The following is a 23,527-nucleotide window of genomic DNA, read 5'->3' as shown; positions in this document are numbered from 1 at the left end:
CAGAATTAATTGGATCCAAGGCCTTTTAAAAAATAAACTTACACTTAAGACTAGACTAAACACTTTGTTTTCACAATGACAAAATGTTCATAGCCAGTTTCTTTCTCTGTCAAGGCCCTTTTCCGAAGATTGACTTTATTCTTCATTTTCATAGGATCCTTTCTCATCACTTATGTAGCACACATTAATTCTTCATAACTCAATTCTGTCTCTATTTTTTAGTAGAAATAATAGTTAGATCCAGCATCCTTAAGACAGATGAAACTTCCTAATCAGAGTTTTCTCGAACATTCCTTTAGAACATAAATAGCAACTTCTTTTATTCACTAATGTTTATTGACAATCTTAACTCTTCCACTTTAAAAAAACTCGCAGTCCTATGATTCCCCTTTTCGGAATCTACTAAAAATTTTCCAAGTAGCATTTCCATGAATATTCCTTTTAAAACGTCTATAGCAATATTTTCTTTTATTTACCAATGCTTATTCCACTTTAATACTTCACAGTTCCACGATTCCTTTTTTGGAATATACTATTAATTTTCTTCTGACTGTCACATAAAAAAAACCTCAATTTCCTCCGAATCTAAATATCTCCCGGCCTGTGTTCTAATTTCCTCCGAACGCTCTTCTTGTTTTCTCTCTGTTACCCTGATACCGAACGCTCTCCTTGTCAGCTGTCAATCATGCATCAAACTTCTCGGCAAGCATGAGCACTCCTTGAAAATGGCAAGCGAGAAACTAAATATAATGGATGACACGTTGTCTCTGTTAGCGACAAGAGAATGTCTTCATAAAACACAACACTTAATATTTTAAACTACAATAAAATTGTTTTAAAGTAACAGAACTATTCAAATCCAGTAAGTACATCAATTTTTTAACTGCTTTACATTTCATTTTAACAAAATAACATTTCAATAACGGGCACATCGCAAGTGCCGACAATGTGTGTTATGAAACTAAAACTAATAAACATTCTAACATAAACAATTCATAAAAATATTCAGAATTTTAAATTATGATTATTTTTACACCGGCACCTTTTTTTTCTTAAGTTTTTAAAAATTTGCGATTTATCGACAGTATTGTATTATAAATTTATATTTATAACATTTATTGACAAATGTATTATAAATATTCTGGTAGATGGTACTGTGTTCACAAATTGAATTTTCAGTTTTGATTACTCATAAGTTGGTACCCTGTTTTCCTGTTTCATAAGTTGGTACGCAACCAGAATCAGGAAGTTGAGTTCACTTCCGATTGCTTCCAATATCAGTTTATCAGTTCTATATTCACTCCGCAACAGGCAGGTGTTCATTTGAGTTTTGAATTAATCTAAGTTAAATCAGTGCAATCATTGTTCAAAATGTGTACAATAAGTAATTACTTTATGCCAATGTGTAAAAAAAAAGGAAGGCTGAAGAAGCAGAAATTGTTGAATCTACTTGTAAAAAAGATTTACGATCATAAGGAGAGTGCAGCGCACAAAGCGTGCCAAAAAATAAAATCTGAAGCAAAAAGCAAAACATTAGACAAATTTTTCCTAAAATACTTTGTCTCGTAATAAAGACGTAACAGGAAAAGTGTTTCAAACCGCTTACAAAGTTGCGAGGAGAAATCAATCATTTAACAACTTTGAAGATGAAATAAATTTACAGGAACTTAATGGCCTGCACATGGGATATATTCTTCATTCTGCAAATGCTTGCATTAATTGTGAGCTATTGCAAATGAAATGAGAAAAACATTAATAAACAATATAGTGAACTCCAAGAATAAAATATCGTTAATTGTTGATGAATCGACAACTGTGAGTAACACAACAGCATTGATTGTTATTCTTCGTATAGTTCTTCCTGATCGTTCTGCTCCTGTGAGTCTTTTCCTAGATTTGATTGAATTATCAGATGTAACTGCTAGAGGAATTCTAAACTCTTTAATTAGTAATCTTGAGTGTTTAGGATTATCTGAAGATTACTTAAAGGAGTATTTATTGTCTGTAACCTGTGATGGTGCAGACATGTTGTTTGGTGTGCGTAATGGTGTAAGGAGGCTAATGCAAGAGAAATTTCCTAGTGTTATTTTCTGGCATTGTGCTAACTATCAATTTGAATTGTCTGTTAGTGACACAGTGAACAATGTCACAGGAGTGAATTGCTTTAAGAGTTTCATTGACAAACTTTATGTGACTTTATTATCACCTAAGAATGCTAGGGAACTACCGGAATGTGCAGCGATTCTAGAACTTCAACATCTTAAAATTGGCAGAATTTTAAGCACTCGCTGGGTTGCATCTAGCTTTCACTGTTTCTGCAGTGTGGCAAGACTTTGAAGCCGTCGTCCATCACTTTCTGGAGGCAAAAGAAGACAGCAGAAGAAGCAAAACAGATCGCTTTCTTTATGAGGGCCTTTTAAGAAAAATAGACATGTGAGTTTGTTCTTGATTTGGGCCTTATGTGTGATGCTCTCCAAGAACTTAGTGAACTAAGTCTAGATTTAGAAGAGAGAAATATTGACTTGTACAAAGCAGACAGGAAGTTATTCAAATTTTTGAAGAAAGAATAATTGAAAATCCTGGTCAATACTGCAGTATTTCTCTTCAAAGTCAGAAGAACATGAAGTTCAAAGGGATTCTGCTCCACAGAAATGAAAGACACAGTCCTGCAATAAGTTCATCTGCTTTCTATAAAATTCTGAAAGAAGCTATTGGAAAGCATCTGCTTGAAGGAGATGATGCTGATTTGCCTGAATGTGCTAAGATTTTAGATTCCAAGTATTGGCCAGAAAATCCAAAAGCATCTGACATTTGATGAAGCTGAAATTAAAAAGTTAGCATGCAAATTTCGCTTAAATCAAAGAGAAGCAATTTGTGGTTTCTGTGAATATCTTCAAGAAAATAAAGTGCTGGACATACTACTTCCTCTAAAGCACACTTTGAGCACAATTGCAATATCTTCCAGTGAATGCGAAAAGGATTTTTTCAGATGAATCTTATAGTAACTTCATCTAGGTTGTCTCTGCTTGTATGGACAAATTCTGCACTGATGTTCATCAAGATAGTAGGACCTCCTCTCAGTCAGTTCAACCCTAGCAAATATGTGACTTCATGGCTGCTCCGAAGTGGTCATTCTGCAGTTGATACCAAAAGCAAGAAGCAATCTAGAGACGACGAGGGTATATCGGAGGATATGTTATCTGCAGTTGATACCAAAAGCAAGAAGCAATCTAGAGACGACGAGGGTATATCGGAGGATATGTTAAAAGTGTGGAAGTTGTTGTAATAACATCTTCATGGTGAGTACTGGCACCTTTTTTTCCAGAAAAAAAGCACTGGTGAATAGTGAAGTAAGATTAAAACTGACCATGATGTCAGAATCTGTCAAGGTCAGATTATTATTATTATTTTCTTTATTAATGTTTTTAAGGTGTAGAGAATTTTTAATAGATTGGAGAGTTTGGATGCAGCTGTCTAATAGTGGATGAAATGTGGGGAGAGTATTAGGTTTGTGAATTTTGGGGGATCCTATATAACTGGGGTGGTTTGACATGAAAAAAATGAAACTTTTTTGATAATCTCTTTGGACCAATTACGCTACTCTTTTCTTTTATTAAAATAATTTATATACTTTTCTTTTGAGATTTTGTAGTATCCCAGTCTGTAATTTGAAAATTAAGAAGATGATCTTTCTAAGCAATAAATACAAAATGTTATATTCAGGCAATGACAATCAAGGAAAAGAAGGGGTAGCCATAGTATTCTACACAAAATACGAGGCTAATCTTCTTGAATGGCAGACAGTCTCAGGTAGAGTGATGTGGGCAAATATTAGAACGGGGAACTGGACAATGAGACTTATTTGTGCCTATGGTGCCACAGAAGGCTTTAGTAAGGTAGAAGTGGAGGAATTTTTTGAAGTTCTAGAGAAGGCTACTGACAAATTGAAAAAGGAAAAGTTGGTCTTTGTTGGGGATCTAAATAGCAGAGTAGGAAGTGATTGTCAGACATACAAAAATGTTTTGGATATAATGAATTTAGTTTAATCCTTTATCCAAGTGTGAGCAAACAAAGTTTGCGCCAGAAAGTATCTTCAGGACTGGGGTAAGGTGGTACAACACCAGGTCACTCCTTGCAAAGGTGAAGCAAGCTACCAACACTCCTATCTCAGTATCTCCCATAATGCAAAACACATCTCCTTGCTGATATGTCTAATGTTATGCATTATGGGAAAATTTGGAGAAAAGAGCAAAGCTAATAATAATGACAAATATCTGTTGGATTTTTGCTGAGGACATTGACTGAAGCCAGGGATTTTTTTTGGGCGGGGTGGGTGGGGGGGGCTAGTAGAGAGAGAGAGAGAGAGAAAGAATAATAATGACAAATATCTGTTGGATTTTTGCTCAGGACATTGACTGGTTATTACTAACACCATGTTCCAACATAAAAATGTGCACAAATTCACATGGAGAGAAGAGGCAAGGAATAAGAAAAGTCTCATTGACTATGTTATTGTTGATAGTGATGTTTTCTCCCTGGCGCAGGACACCAGAGCATATATAGAGGATTTGAAATTGGAAGCAATCACTATTTAGTCTTGAGCAGGATAAAATTAAAGTTCATATTGAAAAGAGTGACATGTAAGAAAGTTTTAAAGCGAATAAAAGTTGAGCAGCTCTCAGATGTGAACTGTAAACTAAAATACACAAAGATTATTGAAGAAAAAAGAAAACGTTTTAGAACAAGAACCAAACCTTGGAGATTCAGTGGCAGACATTGAAGAAAACACCAAATGATTCATCTAGATAGGCATATGGTGAGGTTGTCTGCAAGGATAGAAAAATAAGAACTCCATGGTGGACACAAGAAGTTAAAGAGGCAGTGAAGGAAAAGAAGAAATCATATCAAAAGTTCCTGGCAAATAAGTCAGCTGGTGCTCTTAGAGAATACAGAGACAAATGTAAGAAAGTTAAACACTGTGTAAAACTAGCTAAACAAAAGTCATGGGAGAACTTTGGCAAGAACATAGAAAATAAATATCAAGAAGGTGGCAAGATATTCTGGAGGTTGTTGAAGAAGCTTAGAAATGGAGGAAAGAGTGCTGTAAAAGGAGTTAGAGATGATAAAGGTGACATGAAAACGGGAGAAAAAAGATATCCTTGAAGTATGGAATAATTCTCCATACTTCTTCGAAAAATTGCTAAATGAAACAAGCAATGATAGCACAGTGGTAAAAAAATACTCAACAAGCGTACAGTCAGGAATATATATCCATACTTGAAGTAGAAAAAGCCATCAAAAGCTTGAAATGTGGATAGGCAGCAGGAGTAGTTGATAATCGGCCAGAAATACTGAAGTATGGTGGTATAAAAGTCTTACAGTGGCCTTCATTGCATAGTTCAGAAGGCCTGGACAGAGTGACGAATTCCCGATGTTTGGAGTAGAGCTCTAATAGTAACCATATATAAAAAGGGAAATAAAACTGAATGTGAGAATTACAGAGGTATTTCCCTACTGAGTGTTCCAGGCAAGATCTATGCCGGTATACTTGAGAAACAGTTGAGAAGAATTGTGGAAGAACAAGCTGGATTCAGGCCAAATAGAGGCTTTTAGGATCAGATCTTCACTTTATGACAGAGCTAATCTCAAGTGAACTTACCACCTGAGATTAGCTCTACTAACGCATTCCTGGATGTTGACAATGTCAAGTTCTTTCCTAATATCCTCATTTTTAATATGATATTGCCATTGATGCCATCTGTAAACGCCTATATCTTTCTCAGGATGCTCATATCTGCAGTCTCTAGTCTTTGGTCAAGTGTTTTACTTCTGACCCAGCTCTCAGATCCATAAGTTAAAATTGGTTTGGACACTGTCTTCTATACAGCTAATTTAGTGTTCCGACTAATTCCTTTCTTATTTCATATGAAATTATTCAGTTGACTTCCTACCATACTAGCTTTATTGATTCTGTTGTCTATTTCCATATTTAATTTACCATCTTCACTAAAAATCGTACCTAAGTAGCCGAAATGTTTTACTTGTTCCATAGATTCCCCGTTCACAACACAGTTGACATTTTCAACAATTCTACCTATTTTCATTGTCTTTGTCTTTTTAGTGCTGACCTTCATACCATATCTATTACAACAATTATTCATTTTAGTCAGGGAATCTTGAAAACTTGTAGCAGATTTATTTAGAAGTATAACATCATCTGCATAAAGCAAAGAGCACATTAACATCTCCAATTCTGATATCATGTTTAATACCACTTTCCTTCATAATGTGATCCATATAGGTAATGAATAACAAAGGTGATAATGTACATCCTCATCTTACACCAGATTTAACATTAAACCATCTTCTTTTGTACTTCCTTCAATTCTAACTGGTGACATTTCAACTCAAATAAAGACTAAGTATTGCTTGATATAATGCCCCGTTGACACCATATAACTGTAGCGCATTGAATAGCTTCTCTCTTCGCACCTTGTCATATGCCTTTTCCAGATCGACAAAACTTAAATATCGATCTTTGTTATATTCCCATGCTTTCTCAACAATTTCGTTGAGTGAATCTTCACTATATCATAAAGTGAAGATCAGATCCTGACAGCCTCTGTTTGGCCTGAATCCAGCTTATTCTTCACCAAGCTTTTCTTCCACAATTTTTCTCAACCATTTCTCAAGTATACTTTCATAAATTTGCCAGGAACACTTAGTAGGAAAATATCTCTGTAATTCTCACATTCGGTTTTATTTCCATTTTTATATATGGGTACTATTAGAGCTCTACTCCCATCATCAGGAATTCGTTCTACCTCAAGTATTGATACGTACCTCCTCTTTGTATTTTTTTTTTTTTTTTTGAATATTCTCTAATATGGTTCTGTCACTGCTTGTTTTTTTTTTTTTTAAGCAGTTTTACAAAGTGATTATTCCAGACATCTAAGGTATCTTTATCTTCTGTTTTCATGTCACCTTTATCATATTTGATTCCTTTTTACAGTACACTTTCTTCTATTTTTAAGCTTTTTCAATAGTCTCCAGAACATTTTGCCATCTAACTGGTGTTTATCTTTTATATTTTTACCAGTGTCTCCCCGTGTCTTCTGTTTAGCTACTCTCACACATAGCCTATCTCCCTTACATTTTTCTCTGTATTTTTTAAGGAATCTGCTGACTTATTTGCCAGGATCTTTTAGTATGCTTTTTCTTTTCCAGGACTGCTTCTTTAACTTCTTGTGTCCACGATGGCATTCTTATTTTTCTATCCTTGCAGACAACTTCACCACATGCCTTCCTAGATGAATCGGTGTTTTCTTCAGAGTTTGCCGCTGAGACTGCAAGTTTTGGTTCTTGTTTTTGAACTGTTTTATTCTTTCTTAAATAATGCTTGTACAGTTGAGTGTACAGTTTACCTGTAAAAGCTGCTCAACTCTATTTATATAAATAGAAATGACAGGCATTTTTGAGGTGTGTTGAATGACAAGGAGTTCCCTGGTGTTAAAACAAAGCCCACGTGGACCAAAAAATGAAGCAGTCATCTAGGAAATTGTTTTTATATTTAGAAATAAACTTCATATGGGGAAAGCTTTGAAAATATTCCATATATTTTCAATAGAGGTATTTTTTGATTATTGTTATTGTATGAGGTCAGTTTCAAAAACCAGAAGCCTAAATAATGCAAGAAATCATACAATGAAATATCAAGGATGGATGTACAAGTTAATTAATTTCCCTTTAATTAAGGGTGAAATTAAACAAATATGTTCAACAAGAGTAGTGTAATGTCTATCTGAATCAGTTGTCACCTCATGTTTACAGAGTCGAACATTAGGTGTGTGGAGAGTAAATTGTTATTAACTAAAATAAAAAAAATGGATATTTGACATGCGTTGAATATGAAGTAATAAATGCAGGAATTCACAGATAAACACAAATGGCTAACATTGTGAAAGGTTGGCATCACACACCAAAAAGCAAAGTAGAATTCCACACAGACGGAAATGTCTGCCAATACTGTTGGGATGAACATGTTAAGCGAATCATCCATCACCTCACACTTTCAGAGATGTCAAAAGACAGTAAGATCATAAGAAAACTTGCAATTGTTTTATCATCTCAGCACATTTCTCTGTGTTTTACCATCTATAATCTACCAGTTAGCTGGTCTTATGGAGGTAGGGGTTTTTTCCACACAGAAACTCGGTTTTTTTGCCCCCCAGAACAGACTGGCCCCTTGAACACACACACGGGTTACAGTCAGGAATACTAAATACAGTGCCAGCCATAGGTATGATTTGTCAGCTATCCTGGTACTGAGCCTGGATAAAAAATAAGGGAGGGGGTAATTGAAATGATGTTGTACCTCTCCATAAAAGGGGTTCACGGCGTTGTATCATTATAAAATAAAAAAAATAATAATAAAATAAAAAAAAATCCTATTTAAAACTTTTTTAAAGTTTTATCCTACTTAGAACTAAGTGATGGTTACTTCCAATTTCAAATTGGAATTTCAATTTCAAATTCAGGATACACTCTTGTATCCTGAACCAGCATGAAGATATTATTATCAATAAAAACATAGTCAATGAGGTGTTTCTTATTTCTTTTGTCTTCTCTCCACATGAACTTATGCACATCTTTATGTTGAAACATGGTGTTAGTAGTGATTAGTCCATATCCTGAGCAGAAAGAGAGCATATACTTACTGTCATTATTAGTCTTGTCCTTTTCTCCAAATTTTCTCATATAACTTCTGTATGTCTGGTAGGATTCAGTTCCTACTCTGCTGTTTAGATCTCCAAGTACCACTTTTTCCTATCAAATTTATTACATTAGTTATTCAATTTGGTCAGGTACTCCTGCAGACTTGTCTTGGATTTATATAGGAGTATAACATCATCTGTATAAAGTAAAGAGCTGAGATTAACATATCCAATTTTGATATCAGGTCCACTTTCCTTCATAATGTGATCCATATAAATAATAAATAACATTAGAGATAATGTACACCCTTTTCTTCCATACTTGACTTAACATCCAACTATCTTCCTGCATCTTCAATTCTGACTGCTGATTTACAACTCAAATAGCAACTATGTATTGCTTGATATAATGTTCCATTTACACCATATAACTATAGTGTTTTGGAAAGCTTTCCTCCTCTTGGCACCTTGTCATATGCCTTTTCCAAATCTACAAAACTTAAATACAGATTCTTGTTATATTCCTATGATTTCTTACAATTATTTGTCTTTAAGTGAAAATGTGATCCTGACAACCACTCTTTTGCCTGAACCCAGCTTATTCTTCTCCAAGCTTCTCCTTCACAATTGTGCTTAGGAATACTCAGTAGAGTATTCCTGGTAAGGTTTCTCTATTGTCAGTAGAGAAATTCCTCTGCAGGTCTCACATTCAGCTTTTTTCCCTTTTTTTCAGATAGTTTCCATAAGTGCTCTAATCCAATCATCAGGTATTTGACCCTCTGACTAGGTCTTCTGAATTATGCAGTGTAGTCACTGTAAAACTTTTATATCTCCGTATTTTACTATTTCTGATCAAATATCATTACTCCAGCTGCATTTCCACATTTCAGGTTTGTGATAGCTGTTGAGTATTTTCTACCACCATGGTATCACTGCTCGTTTCATTTAGCAATCTTTCAAAGTAATTATTCCATACATCAAGAATATCTTTATCCTCAGTTTTCAGGTCCCCTTTATTATCTCTTATTCCTTTTACAGTACTCTTTCCTCCATTTCTAAGCTTTTTAATAGCCTCCAGAATATTTTATCACCGTCCTGCTATTTATTTTTTATGTTCTTACCAAAGTCTTTCCATGACTTGTTTAGCTAGTTTTTCTCTGTATTCCCTTAGAACATAAGCTGGAACTTGCTATATAGAAAGTTATGATTTTTTCTTTTTCTTGACTGCCTCTTTAACTTCCTGAGTTCATCATGGAGTTTTGATTTTTCTAACCCTGCCAATTACTTCACCACATGCCTCTCTGGCTGAATTAAAGTTTTCTTTAGGATTTGCCACTGAATCTCTAAGGTTTGGTTCTTATTTTCAAACTTCCAGTTTTTCTTGAATAATGTTTGTGTATTTAAGTCTATAATTTACATTGATAGCTGTTCAACTTTGATTAGTTTCAAAACTTTCTTACACACCCTTGTCTTCAATATGAAGTTCAATTTTATTTTGCTCAGCACTAAATGGTGATCACTTCCTATTTCAAATCCTCTGTATACTCTTGTGTCCTGAACCAGTGGAAAAACATCACTGTCGACAATAACATAGTCATAACATAGACGATTACCGTGTGTTATCATGGTGTTAGTAACAACTAGTCCAGAAATCTAGCACCTGAGCAGAAATCTAGCAGATACTTATCATTATTATTAGCTTTCCTTTTTCATTGTGTCAACTGCCTCCTGTAATGACTTGAAAAATTCCTTTACGCCTTCCTTAGTAGAACCTTTTGTGGGACCAGAAACACAAATAAGTCTCATTGTTCAGTTCCCTGTTCTGATAGCCCACATCACTCCACTTTATATTGCCTACCATTCAAGAAGTTTATCCTCATATTTAGTGTTTAATATTATGGCTACTCCTTCTTTTCCCTGATTGTTATTTTCTGAATATAACATCTTGTATTTGTTGCTTCGAAAGATCTCACCTGTTTGTGTCTTCCTTTCAGTAACATCAATTATATTGATCTGATACTTATCTAATTCTTCTGTTAGTTCCGTTTCTTTCCCATTGATGCTTCTTATGTTGATGGGGCCAATCTTGATCTTCGCTGATGTTGAGTTGGAGTTTGTTTGAGTAGCTAATTTTGTGCTGTTTGACCTGTTTCCCTGAGGAAAATGGTGACCTTGTTTAACCGGATAATACCCCAGCCTGCATGAAATTCCATCACGTTGTACAATCATTTCGAGTTGTCATTTAAGTCAGTAAGAATACAATTTGGTCAGCTAAATCTCAAATTGCCAGCCCATCCTCATTTGTTCAGTATCTAGGTAGATTCCCAGCAGGGTGCACCATGAGAAGGTGAGGATTAGAAATCAGGTCAGAAGCCCTGGTCGGTTCTTCGCATTCCACGAAAGTGATAATAAATCAAAAAATTCAATTTTTTGATTTATTATCACATTAGATTTATTTATTATCACTTCTTCCTTATGAAAACTTTCTATGGGATCATAGTTGCATTGTCCACACAACTCCATTTGAAATTGTCTTCCAATCAAGAAATTTATGTTTGATGTCAAATGCTATTGCTATATCTTCCTTTCCAAGCAGTATGGTGTTATGAAAATTCACCAGTGGAGTCAATAGTCTTTGTTCCATTAAGCTCTTACAGCTGAACTAAATTATATTCACTATTCCTTCCTATTCTAATGGTTGCATTTCCTACTACAGAATCAGCAAAATACTTAATATTTTCTCCAATCATAGACCTTCTCTTCAGAAAGATAATATTCATGCTATGACCATTCCCTACGTCTGGAGTATGTCTGAAAATATAGCCAAAATAAAAACAATAATAAAATAAATAAAATACAGTATATACACTGCTTTCAAATCTCAGTTGAAACTGGTTACCCTTGTCTGTTCCCCTAACAAATCTCACATTTTCTCAGTTCTTGTTTTTGCAGTTGGCCTACTCTGGACAGACTGAAAGATCAGCCCATCCATATGGAAAAACATAATGACTACACCTGTAATTGTGAATACATCAGTCAGGTCCAGCAGACAATGTTTTGGATACCACACACAAAATCAAGTGGGAGAAAAAAATCCACCATGCTCTACCACATCGAGTTTAGAAGTGCAAGTGTTTTAAGAATCTGTACCTGCCCTTAAAAATTAACCTAATCTAGATAAATTCAGATGTATTCAACTTCCCAAAATATCATCATCAAATTCCTGATATGTACCCTCAGCAGTTGTACAGGATTATTATGATGGTACTACATGAAAAAGTTACACCATTACTAACTTCTGATTAATAATTTTCCTCCAAATTAATCTGTTATCTGTCAAGACTCCAATATTATCATATCTTATATTTCTGTCTTTTAAGGTGCTTTTTACTTTATCAATTCATCTACTCCTGTGGATCTTTTCCCTGCCAACCTGACAAAGAACACTTGTTTTGCTAATCTTTCCTCTCCCATTCTATTTAAGTTATCATACCACCTGAGATTAGATCTACTAACACATTCCTGAATGCTAACAAAGGCAAGTTCTTTCCTAATACCCTCATTTTTGATGTGATACAGCCATTGATGCCATCTGTTGACTCCATTAATCTTTCTCAGAACTCTCATATCAGATTTGTCTCTAGTCTTTGATCAAGTGTTTTATTTCTAACCCAGCTGTCAGACCATAAGTTAAAAGTGGTTTGAACAGTCTTATATACAGCTAATATAATGTTTTGACCAATTTCTTTCTTATTCCATATAAATTTATTCAACTGACTTCCTACCATACCAGCTTTACTAATTCTGTTGTCTATTTCCATATTTCATTTACCATCTTCACTAAATATTGTTCCTAAATAACTGAAATGTTCTACTCGTTTTATAGGTTCCACCATTCAGGATACAGTTGATGTTTTCACTGTTTCTGACTATTTTTGTCTTTGTTTTTTTTATTGCTGATTTTCATACCGAATTTATTACAACATTTATTCAATTTAGTTGGAGAATATTGCAGACTTATGCTGGATTTATTCAAAAGTATAACATCATCTGCATAAAGTAAAGAGCTAAGATTAACATTACCTATTTTAATATCAGATTTAATACCACTTATCTTCATAATGTGATTCATATAGATAATAACAGTGGAGATAACGTGCACCCTTGTGTGCGACTTCGAAATGAAGTCGCACACCTGACTTCATTTCGAAACTGTCTTTCTGTACCTTCATCAGTTCTAACCGTGACTTGCGCTTTAAATAGAGACTATGTATTTTCCTTGATATAATGACCAAGACATTTTTTTGATATAATGACCCATTTACACCATATAACTGCAGTGTTTTAAAGACCTTTCCTCTTGGCATCTTGTCATGTGCCTTTTTCAAATTAACAGAACTTAAATACAAATCCTTGCTATATTCCCAAGATTTCTCAACTATTTGTAAAGTGAAAATCTGATCATAACAACCCGTATTTGACCTGAATCCAGCATGTTCTTCACAATTTTTTTTAGCCGGTTTTCAAGTATACTTGTATAAATTTTATCAGGAACATTCAGTAGGGAAATACCTGTGTAATTCTTACATTAAGTCCTTTTTCCTTTTTATATAATCAATAAATCATTCAGGGTGTAGAGATTCATTGATGATATGACCTCAGCTTCTCTTTCATTAGATTCATTTGATTAAAACCTTGTTGACATGATAATGTACTAGTTGATAATAATGGCTACAATTCCAAGCAGTTTTTTGAGAAATGGGAAGACTATCCTTATTATTCATTGTTCTTTCAAAAAGGTCTTGTTTGTTTAAATGTTTCCCCAGATCTTTGAACTCATACCACTCTTTCACTAAATTTATTGAAATTATTTCTTCATTATTATCAAACGATTTATTTTGATTTTGAATTGTTTACCCAGAATCTTAGATCTTTAGGTCAATTAAATGTATCAAATACCAAGACAGCATTGGCAATTTCTGATTCATTTTCACTAAATCTTTTTATCAAATATATTGACATTAAAATATTATATTTTATTTACAGTTTTTTTTTTTTCACCAGAGGTCTTGCTAGGGTTAAAGATTAACAAAGCATTTAGATTTATCTTACTTTTGTGATCAACCCAGTCCTTCATCTAATTAATTTTTTCATTCAACGTTTGAAGAGCTCTCTACATGCATCATCTGAATACTACCATTATATACACCTACACTATTTGTTATCTGAAAATTTTCTCCCAAAAGGTTGTGGAGCTTCTCTCATTTTTTCATGGTTCAAGGTACTGTCCATGTAGTATTTTGTTTGACTAAATGCATAGCAAACAAAGTTTGTGCCTGAAAATATCTTCAGGAGTGAGGTAAGGTAGTGTAACACCAGGCAACTCCGAGCAAAGGTGGACCAAGATCTCATCACTTTGTCTCATGTTTGCTTACACTTGGATAAAGGATTAAACTAAATTTATTATAGTCTAACCAAGTGAAAATAAACCTCCAACATCCTTCTCTAAATGCAGAGTAATTCAATAATAAGCTGGTACACCTGTTGGCAACTCCTATAGGTAAATATGACCTCTCCTATTACTTCTGCCTTAGTATCTCCATGTTTGGGTCTGCCTCCCACTGACCGAGACCTCAATAAAGGTTGAAGCTGGTCTGGGTTGTGGCCCTTCCCTTAATGCATAGCAGTATGCATGTCTACAAGGAGATGTGCTTTGCATTATGGGAGATACTGAGACAAGGAGTGATGAGAGCGTGATCCACCTTTGCTCGGAGTTGCACTACCTTACCTCAGTCCTGAAGATATTTTCAGGCGCAAACTTTGTTTGCTTACACTTGGATAAAGGATTAAACTAAATTTATTATAGTCTAACCAAGTGAAAAATAAACTTCCAACAACTCTTTCAGTCTTTTGTGAAAGGCACATATATCTCATCTCATCTTCCTTTTACCTTCTTTTACCTTGGGTTTATCAATCATTGGACCTCAAACCGTTTACAGGATAAGGTGGTCAGCCCAATGCCCTGGTATATCTTATGTCCATAGTGTTTAGTTCTCAAGGCCGGTTGGCCTGCTTTGCGGGATGAAGAACCCCAGGATAAATTGGGGAAAAAACCCTACTGTCCACGCTCAAGACCGGCTAACTTGGCTATGGCTGAGGAAGATCCTTCAGCTCCTCACGTCACCAATGGAATCTAACCTAGGCCACTCCTTCCCCTAGAATATATGGTTGTGAAGTGCACAGCCACCAGGCTAACCGCACGGACCTATATATATATATATATATATATATATATATATATTTATTTATTTATATTTTTTATTTTTTTCAAGGTGAATGCTACATGGCAACAAAATAATTTATCAGCATCTTGAATGTTTCATGCTCACAATCTAATAAGAGGTTTAAATTAGTGAACATGTTAATTGCTACTTGTGTGAAGCAGTCATGAACAACAAACAGATAATCTGATTTAACCATGTGAAGACAGCCCCTCCTGGCTGGAAATTTCAAACTTTTCACATCACGCAAATTCTTACTTTAGAATGTTTTTCTGCACTGGTAGCAGCTTTGCATAAATTCGAAATTTAAAAAAAAAAAAAAAATCAAAATAAGCGATTTTTTTCACATGAATTTATTTCCCATGATAGTGGACACTAAGGCTGTTTAACAAATAAACTTAAATGTGATGTATCAGAAAGAATAACGAGCTTATACTAAATATCATTATTTTATATATATATATATATATATATATACACACACACCATGTATATATATATATATATATATATATATATATATATATATATATATATATATACACACCTCTGTTTCAGTTTCTGTAACAAAGTGAACATCTTTAATAGAACTGAAAACTACCAGATATTATGTTCCGTACAGTGTGCTGATATAAGATCTGGCTGAATTTTTGAATTTTTTCACTAGCCAATTTTTTTTTTTTTTTTTTTTTTTTTTTTTTTTTTTTTTTTTTTTTTTTCCCAAGCATATTATCTTCTCCATCTGTTGTTCCATTGCCTACCAGATTACCATGGCAAGAATAACTTGTTAATTTCACTCTCTAATATATCAAATTACCATACAGCTGTTGTGTTTCAGAAAGGAATTATGGAAACAAATACTTTTTTAATTTCCTATTATTATCAGTGTATCTCATATAAAGGAAAAGTTCCTCCTAATTTGAAATATCTGTAAAAACATCTAGAAGAAGATTCACTGTACTGGAGTTTCTCATCATCATCAAATTCCTGCCATGTACCCCTCAAGGGGGTGTACAGGATATAATACTACATGAAAAATTTACATCATTACTAACTTTCTATCTACAATTTTCCTCCAAATTAATCATTTTTAATATGATATTGCCATTGATGCCATCTGTTCATGTCTGTAATCTTTCTCAGGACTCTCATATATGCGGTCTCTAGTCTTTGGTCAAGTATTTTACTTCTGACCCAGTTCTCAGATCCATAAGTTAAAATTGGTTTGAACACTGAATTTAATGTTCTGACTGATTTCTCTCTTATTCCATATGAATTTATTCAATCGACTTCCTACCATACCAGCTTTGCTGATTCTATTGTCTACTTCCATATTTAATTTACCATCGTCACTAAAAATCGTGCCTAAGTAGCTGAAATGTTTCTTGTTCCACAGTTTCTCCTTTCGCAACACAGTTCACATTTTCAACGATTCTGTCTATTTTCATTGTCTTTATCTTTTTATTGCTGACCTTCATACCATGTCTATTACAACACTTATTCAATTTAGTCAGGGAATCTTGCAAACTTGTAGTGGATTTCTTTAGAGGTATAACATCATCCGCATAAAGCAAAGAGCTGACATTAACATCTCCAATTTTGATATCATGTTTAATACCACTTTCTTTCATAATATGATCCATATAGATAATAAATAACAGAGGGGATAATGTACATCCTTGTCTCACACCAGATTTAACATTAAATCATCTTTCTATACTTCTTTCAATTCTAACAGCTGACTTACAACTCAAATAAAGACTAAGTATTGCTTGATATAATGACCCATTGACACCATATAACTGTATCGCATTGAATAGCTTCTCACTTCGCACCTTGTCATATGCCTTTTCCAGATCGACAAAACATAAATATTGATCTTTGTTATATTCCCATGCTTTCTCAACAATTTCGTTGAGTGAATCTTCACTATATCGTAAAGTGAAGATCTGATCCTGACAGCCTCTATTTGGCCTGAATCCAGCTTATTCTTCACCAAGCTTTTCTTCCACAATTGTTCTCAACCATACTTTCATAAATCTTGCCAGGAACACTTAGTAGGAAAATATCTCTGTAATTCTCACATTCGGTTTTATTTCCATTTTTATATATGGGTACTGTTAGAGCTCTACTCCAATCATCGGGAATTCGTCCCTCTGTCCAGGCTTTCTGAACTATGCAGTGCAGCCACTGTAAGACTTTTATACCACCATACTTCAGCATTTCTGGTCGAATATCATCTATTCCTGCTGCCTTTCCACATTTCAAGCCTTGATTGCTTTTTCTACTTCGAGTATGGATATGTATTTCTGACTGTATGCCTGTTGAGTGTTTTTTATCACTGTGCTATCACTTTTTGTTTCATTTAGCAATTTTTCGAAGTAATTACTCCATGCTTGAAGGATATCATTTTCTTCCGTTTTCATGTCACCTTCATCTCTAACTCCTTTTACAGCACTCTTTTCTCCATTTCTAAGCTTCTTCAACAACCTCCAGAATACCTTACCACCTTCTTGATATTTGTTTTCTATGTACTTGCCAAAGTCCTCCCATGACTTTTGTTTAGCTGGTTTTACACAGAGTTTAGGTTTCTTACATTTTTCTCTGTATTCTCTCAGAGCACATGCTGAGTTATTTGCCAGGAATTTTTGATATGCTTTCTTCTTTTCCTTCACTGACTCTTTAACTTCCTGTGTTCACCATGTAGTTCTGATTTTTCTATCCTTGCAGACAACCTCACCACATGCCTCTCTGGCTGAATCAATCATTGTTTTCTTCAAGCCGTGCCACTGAATCTTCAAGGTTTGGTAGCTGTTCTCAAACTCTTTTCTTTAATAATCTTTGTGTATTTTAGTCTACAGTTCACATTTGAGAGCTGCTCAACTTTTATTCACTTTAAAAACTTTCTTATATGTTATTCTTTTCAATATGAAATTCAATTTTATCCCGCTCAAGACTAGATAGTGATCACTTCCAATTTCAAATCCTCTGTACACTGGTGTCCTGCACCAGGGAGAAAATATCACTATGAACAATAGCATAGTCAATGAGACTTTTCTTATTTCTTGCCTCTTCTCTCCATGTGAATTTGTGCAGAATTTTATGTTTCAACATGGTGTTAGTAATAACCAGTCCATGTCCTGTCATTATTATTTGCTTTGCTCTTTTCTCCAGATTTTTCCAAAATATTTTTGTATATCTGACAATCATTTCCTACTCTGCTATTTAGATCCCCAACAAGGACCAACTTTTCCTTTTTCATTGTGTCAGTTGCTTTTTCTAAAGCCTCAAAAAATTTCTCCACTTCTACCTTAGTAGAACCTTCTGTGGGGGGACTATAGGCACAAATAAGTTTGATTGTCCAGTTTCCAATTTTCATATTTGCCCACATCACTCTACTCGAGACTGTCTGCCATTTAAGAAGATTAGCCACATATTTAATGTTGAATACTATGGCTACTCCTTTTTTTTCCTTGATTGTCGTTGCTTGAATATAACATTTTGTATTTATTGCTCAGAAAGATCTCACCAATTTTTGCCTTTTTTGTTTCAGTCATCCCTATTATGTCTATCTGGTACCTATCTAATTCCTCAGCTAGCTCCATTTCTTTGCCATTCAGGCTTCTTATGTTGATATTACTGATCTTTAACTCTGGTGATGTTGAGTTAGGGTTGTGTTTTCAGATTTGTTCCAGTAGCTGACTTTTCGCTGTTCACCCTGGTTCCCTGGCGAAAATAACGGGACCTTGTTTAACCGGGCGACGCCCCAGCCGTCATGAAATTTTTGTCATGTTTTACGATCATTTTTGTAAATAAGAATTCAATTTGGTCGGCTAAATCCCAAATTGCCAGCCCATCCTCGTTCGTTTGGTATCCAGGTAGATACCGAACAGGGTGCGCCACGAGAAGGTGAGGATTGGACATTAGGTTAGAAGCCCTGGTCAGTTCTCTGCATTCCTTTAAAGGCTATGTGGAGGTCTCCTTTCAGTTATATAGCTTTGACCCTTAAGCACACCCCTTAATTTCCTTAACTAAACTTGTTTAATGACATTAGCAATAACTGACACATTCTTTACATTTAATGCAATTCTAGTAATATTCTACTGGACCTGTGTCTATATCATGCTCATTTAGTAAGGCTATCAAGTTTTTCAGGTCAGTAAATGGTTTATTGAATTTAGCTATATGGTTGTAATATGAATAAATTAAACAAAATATTGAAAAATAACTGCATTTCAAAAAACCTCAAACTAAAACCATTATTATACCTATTGCAACATATGGAGCCAAGTCATGGAAATTCAATCAGAAAGAAAGACAGAATATCAGAGCATTTGAAATGAAATGCTTAAGAAAAATAAGACTCACTTGTCAGAACACAAAAGAAATGAACAAGTCAAACATGAATTAAACTGTAGATAAAATATCATAGCTATAATTCTTAAACTGCAACTAAATGATTTAACACCTTCAGAGAATGTCCTTTTAAAGATTACCAAATATAGTCTTGAATGGAATCATTGAAGGAAGATAATCAAGAGCAGACCAAAAATAACTTGGCTGCAGTCTTTGAAGGAAAGGTTGCAATTATGGAGTTTCAGAGAGATGACAGAAATGGCCAGAGATAGAACCAGATGGCAAAGATTTGTTCATAGGGAATTCAACTTGTCATCCGACAGATGAGAAAGAAGAATAGGCTGAATTCAAAAGGCACTTAAGGTGCTCAAACGTTTTAGAATCTATATTTCTTTTTGCTAAGCAGCTAGAGGTGTAATTTCTGGCCAAGTCTGTCACCGCATTTTTATGTTTGAATTGGATGACTCATTAAAGCTATGTGCCTCCATTTTGAATGGTCCTTGAAAACCCTGCAGTAATAATCTAGAGCTACCATTAATAATTCAAGATATGTTTTACTTACATTACAAAATGCAATGTGTTCTTCCATAGCATGACCACTTCAATTCCTTGAGTATTTCTCTTTGAAAGCACATCTTATCTGATTGTTTTTACTTGATTGCCTGATAGAATTCTTTTAAGTGTTAACACTTTATAGTCCCCGCAATTTGTCTTCAGTTTTGCAGTGTAAACACAAAACTTATTATAGCTTGTGTTTTTTTTTTTTTTCATTTATTATACATAATGATGTCAAGCCAAACTCACTTTTATGATATGGTATTTGACTTGTTTTTTTTTTTTCAAGATGATTTTTTTTAAATAACGGTATTAAAAAGCTTTTTTATTATGAAAAATGTTAAAGTATTTAATTACACTAAACTAAATATCTTGAAAAAAAGCAAGTCAAATACCATATCATAAAAGTGAGTTTGGCTTGACATCGTTTTGTACAATAAATGAAAGAAAACACAAACTATACTTTTAAGTTTTGTGATACAGTGCAAAACTAAAGGCAAATTGCAGGGACTATAAAGTTTTAACACTGAAGAAAAGAATTCTATCAAGCAATCAAGTAAAAACAATCTTTAAATGTAGAAGAGGTTGTCCATATGAGATGCAGGATGACTGAATCTGATGTTTTTTCTATTTCATTTTTTTGTCTTTTGCAGAGAACACCATCCATAGCAGTAAACCGTATGAGAAAGTTGGAGTGGAATAGATAAGTAAACTCAAAGAGGACTGAAAACAGTTTCGATAATTGAAGGCTAGTATTATGGCCCATGGTTAGGATGAAGATTTGTGAAACTGTCTCCAGATTAGACCTACAATGAATATGTCAGAGTCAAATTAATTTAAAATATGGTATAAGTGTAAACTTTTGCTATTTATTGATTACACAGTGGTATTTACTTTAAAAATTTAACCATTTATTTTTAAAGTTAAAAAGCAAGAAATATTTTTAAGACAACTATAAAAGAGGTCTCTTAATGATATCTTTCATAATGAGTGGAGTCTTAAAATGGAGATTTGTTACAATTTTGTTTCTTAAGTGGCAATAAACAGTAAAAATTATTTGCTTATAGTGTATGAAGAAAATTGTATGTTTTGACCCCCCCCCCCCCCCCCATCAGATTTTATAATTTTCTGAATGAATATGAACTTTGCCCAAAACCAAATTCTTCTCCTCTCCTCAACGTACTTTATTCATTTTTGTGAGTATGAGAATAAAAGAAAAAGGTTAAGAACTAAGCTAATTAACATTAATGTTAGTGTCACAGTATTTTTTTATTAAAAGTTTTCAAGTTTATAAGTTATTTCAAGTTATTTTCAAGTTTATAAGAATGATTTAAAGCAGTAAAAAAAAATCTGTAAACAGCATTTGAGGATCTTCTAACTACTGATGATTGTCATCATCATCAAATTCCTGCCATGTACCCTCAAGGGGTGTACAGGATATGATAGTACTACATGAAAAAAATTATATCATTACTAACTTCCTATCTACAATTTTCCTCCAAATCAGTCTGTTACTTGTCAAGACTCCAACATTATTAGATCTTATATTTCTATCGTCTAAGGCACTTTGTACCATATCATCCATATTGTACCGATGATTGTTTGAAATCTAATTATCTTTCATTTAAGACAAAAAAAAAAAAAAAAAAAAAAAAAGCTTTAAAGTATTGAAAAGTTCCTGTAGCTCAGAAAAGGTTTCTCTTTCAGATGTCAACGGGAAAGTTATTCATCTTGTTCAGCGGCCACCTCCACAGGCCCATCAATTATCTTCTGGTTCATCAACATCTGGAACTTCATCTCCAGGATCTAGGCCCTCTCAGGGTGGACACCGTGATGGAGGAAGCTTTCTTTTGGGAGCATTTACCATTCCACAGGATATGATTGATCCTAACCATGTTCAGGTTTGTTAGTTTTGATAATTTATCTTAAAATGATTTAAAATCAGACTAAGGGGAAAAAAAAGTTGTTGCTCTGTTAATTATGATTTGAATTTTGATGTTGTAGATGTAATAATATTCTTGACAACAGTAACCTCTTCCTCTTGATCACAAGAAGAAACAAATTCTTCCACATGCCTACATGCGCATTCACTGCCATTGACTGTCTGCTTGTTCCCTCCCCCTCTCTCTCTCTTCTTCTCTCTCTCTCTTCCCACTGTTTAAGAGGAAGGCTGATGACAACTTATTTGTGATAATTTCTCTGTGATATTCACTTTATTTTGCAATGGGCAACCATATACTACATCAGATAACATAATGGAAAATCTGACTGTCTTACCTTGTCTTCCTTAGCAGAATTTGATTCTGAGACTTCAGCTCATCTCCTATCAGTTATGAAGTGAATCAGGTGACAGAATGCGTTACACAAGCTGCCATAACTTCAATTCCTAAAACATCTAATCAGCATGTAGAAAGTTTTTTTACCTTGGATATATTATATGTTAAAGATACCAAGCAATTTTATAAACTTGGTTTTAATCCTTTTTCGCAAGTAAGCAAACAGGCACAAACTTGACTTACCTGTCTGTTTGCTTACTTGGGAAAAAGGATTAAAACCAAGTTTATAAAATTGCTTGGTATCTTTAACATTAACCAGTACTCCACTAAACCGTAGTGGAACACTGATTGCACAACAGCCAAAGAAGAACAGAAGTAAGCTTGGAGTGTCTTCCATGGTTATCCCACAACAACAAACCCCATTGCTTTCAAATGTGCATGAGCAAGACATATTCATTGCCAGAGTTGAGAGGCATCCCAGATCCAGTACACATCTTCTATAACAAGAGCAACAACAGCAAAGAAGCTTAGGATAAAATTCAGAAACTTAATGGCAGAAATATTGCTTGCCCACTCCATTCTCAAACATACTGGATATACAATTGCTGACTCAACAGCAGTTACTGACACTCTTGTGGAGATTTTTGCCAAAACATCACTATCTTCCCATCCCTGGAGTTCTTTGCCCAAAATTGTAAAGCAGGAAAACAATAAATTCTGTTCTCTTTGAGTGGTACAGAAGAATACAGCAGGCTATTTGTGAAAAAAAAGAAACAAAATTTACTTTACGTGTTGGCCAGTTGCTTTTGGACCAGATAACGTCCATTATGAGATAATCGGAGATCTGTCATAATTTTCAAAGGATATCAACTGCTGTACTTGTTCAACAAAATTTTCTGTAAGAATGTTTTTCTGGTTATTTGGCAAAAGGCAATTTTGCCAGATAACCAGACCTTTCCTAGGCTAGGTAAGGATAAAAATCCCCAGTAAATTATTGACTAGTTGTTGTGCCCAGCTGCTTGTGCAAGATTCTGGAAAAAATTATCAACTCTCACTTTTTATTAATTCTGGAGAGACTTCCTTTTTTTCCAGAACACACTCTGGCTTTCACAAATATCACTCAGCAACTGATCATCTAGTCTAACTGGAAGTATTCATCACAGATGCCTTCCTAAAATGTAAGTACTTAATATCAGTTTTCTTTGATATGAAAATAGCCTGGGATGCTGCTTGGAAATTTGGAATATTGAAAGACTTACACAGAAACTTTGGTCTTAGAGGGAGAACCTCCCTCCTTTCATCAAGAACTTTTTATCCAACTGAATTGTCCAAGGCTGGGAATGTA

At 34.3% G+C, this 23,527-nt stretch overlaps 1 protein-coding gene across 6 annotated transcripts in view; it reads left to right on the top strand.

Moving 5' to 3' along the window:
• LOC150103864 (large proline-rich protein BAG6) overlaps positions 1-23,527 on the top strand; it is a 401,723-nt gene that overhangs the window by 92,092 nt on the left and 286,104 nt on the right. For all 6 annotated transcript variants that reach the window (XM_090396569.1, XM_090396571.1, XM_090396573.1 and 3 more), the window contains one exon: positions 21,614-21,807. In XM_090396569.1, the coding sequence (XP_090252695.1) occupies positions 21,614-21,807 (194 nt within the window). The remainder of the gene's footprint in view (positions 1-21,613; positions 21,808-23,527) is intronic.

The sequence above is a fragment of the Typopeltis vanoorti genome, chromosome 8 (assembly GCF_054136105.1).
Source record: "Typopeltis vanoorti isolate ZY-2024b chromosome 8, IOZ_Tvanoo_1.0, whole genome shotgun sequence".
In the NCBI taxonomy this organism is placed as follows: domain Eukaryota; kingdom Metazoa; phylum Arthropoda; class Arachnida; order Uropygi; family Thelyphonidae; genus Typopeltis; species Typopeltis vanoorti.
Note: the sequence above shows the minus strand (reverse complement) of the source record. Positions and strands in the feature narration are given on the sequence as shown.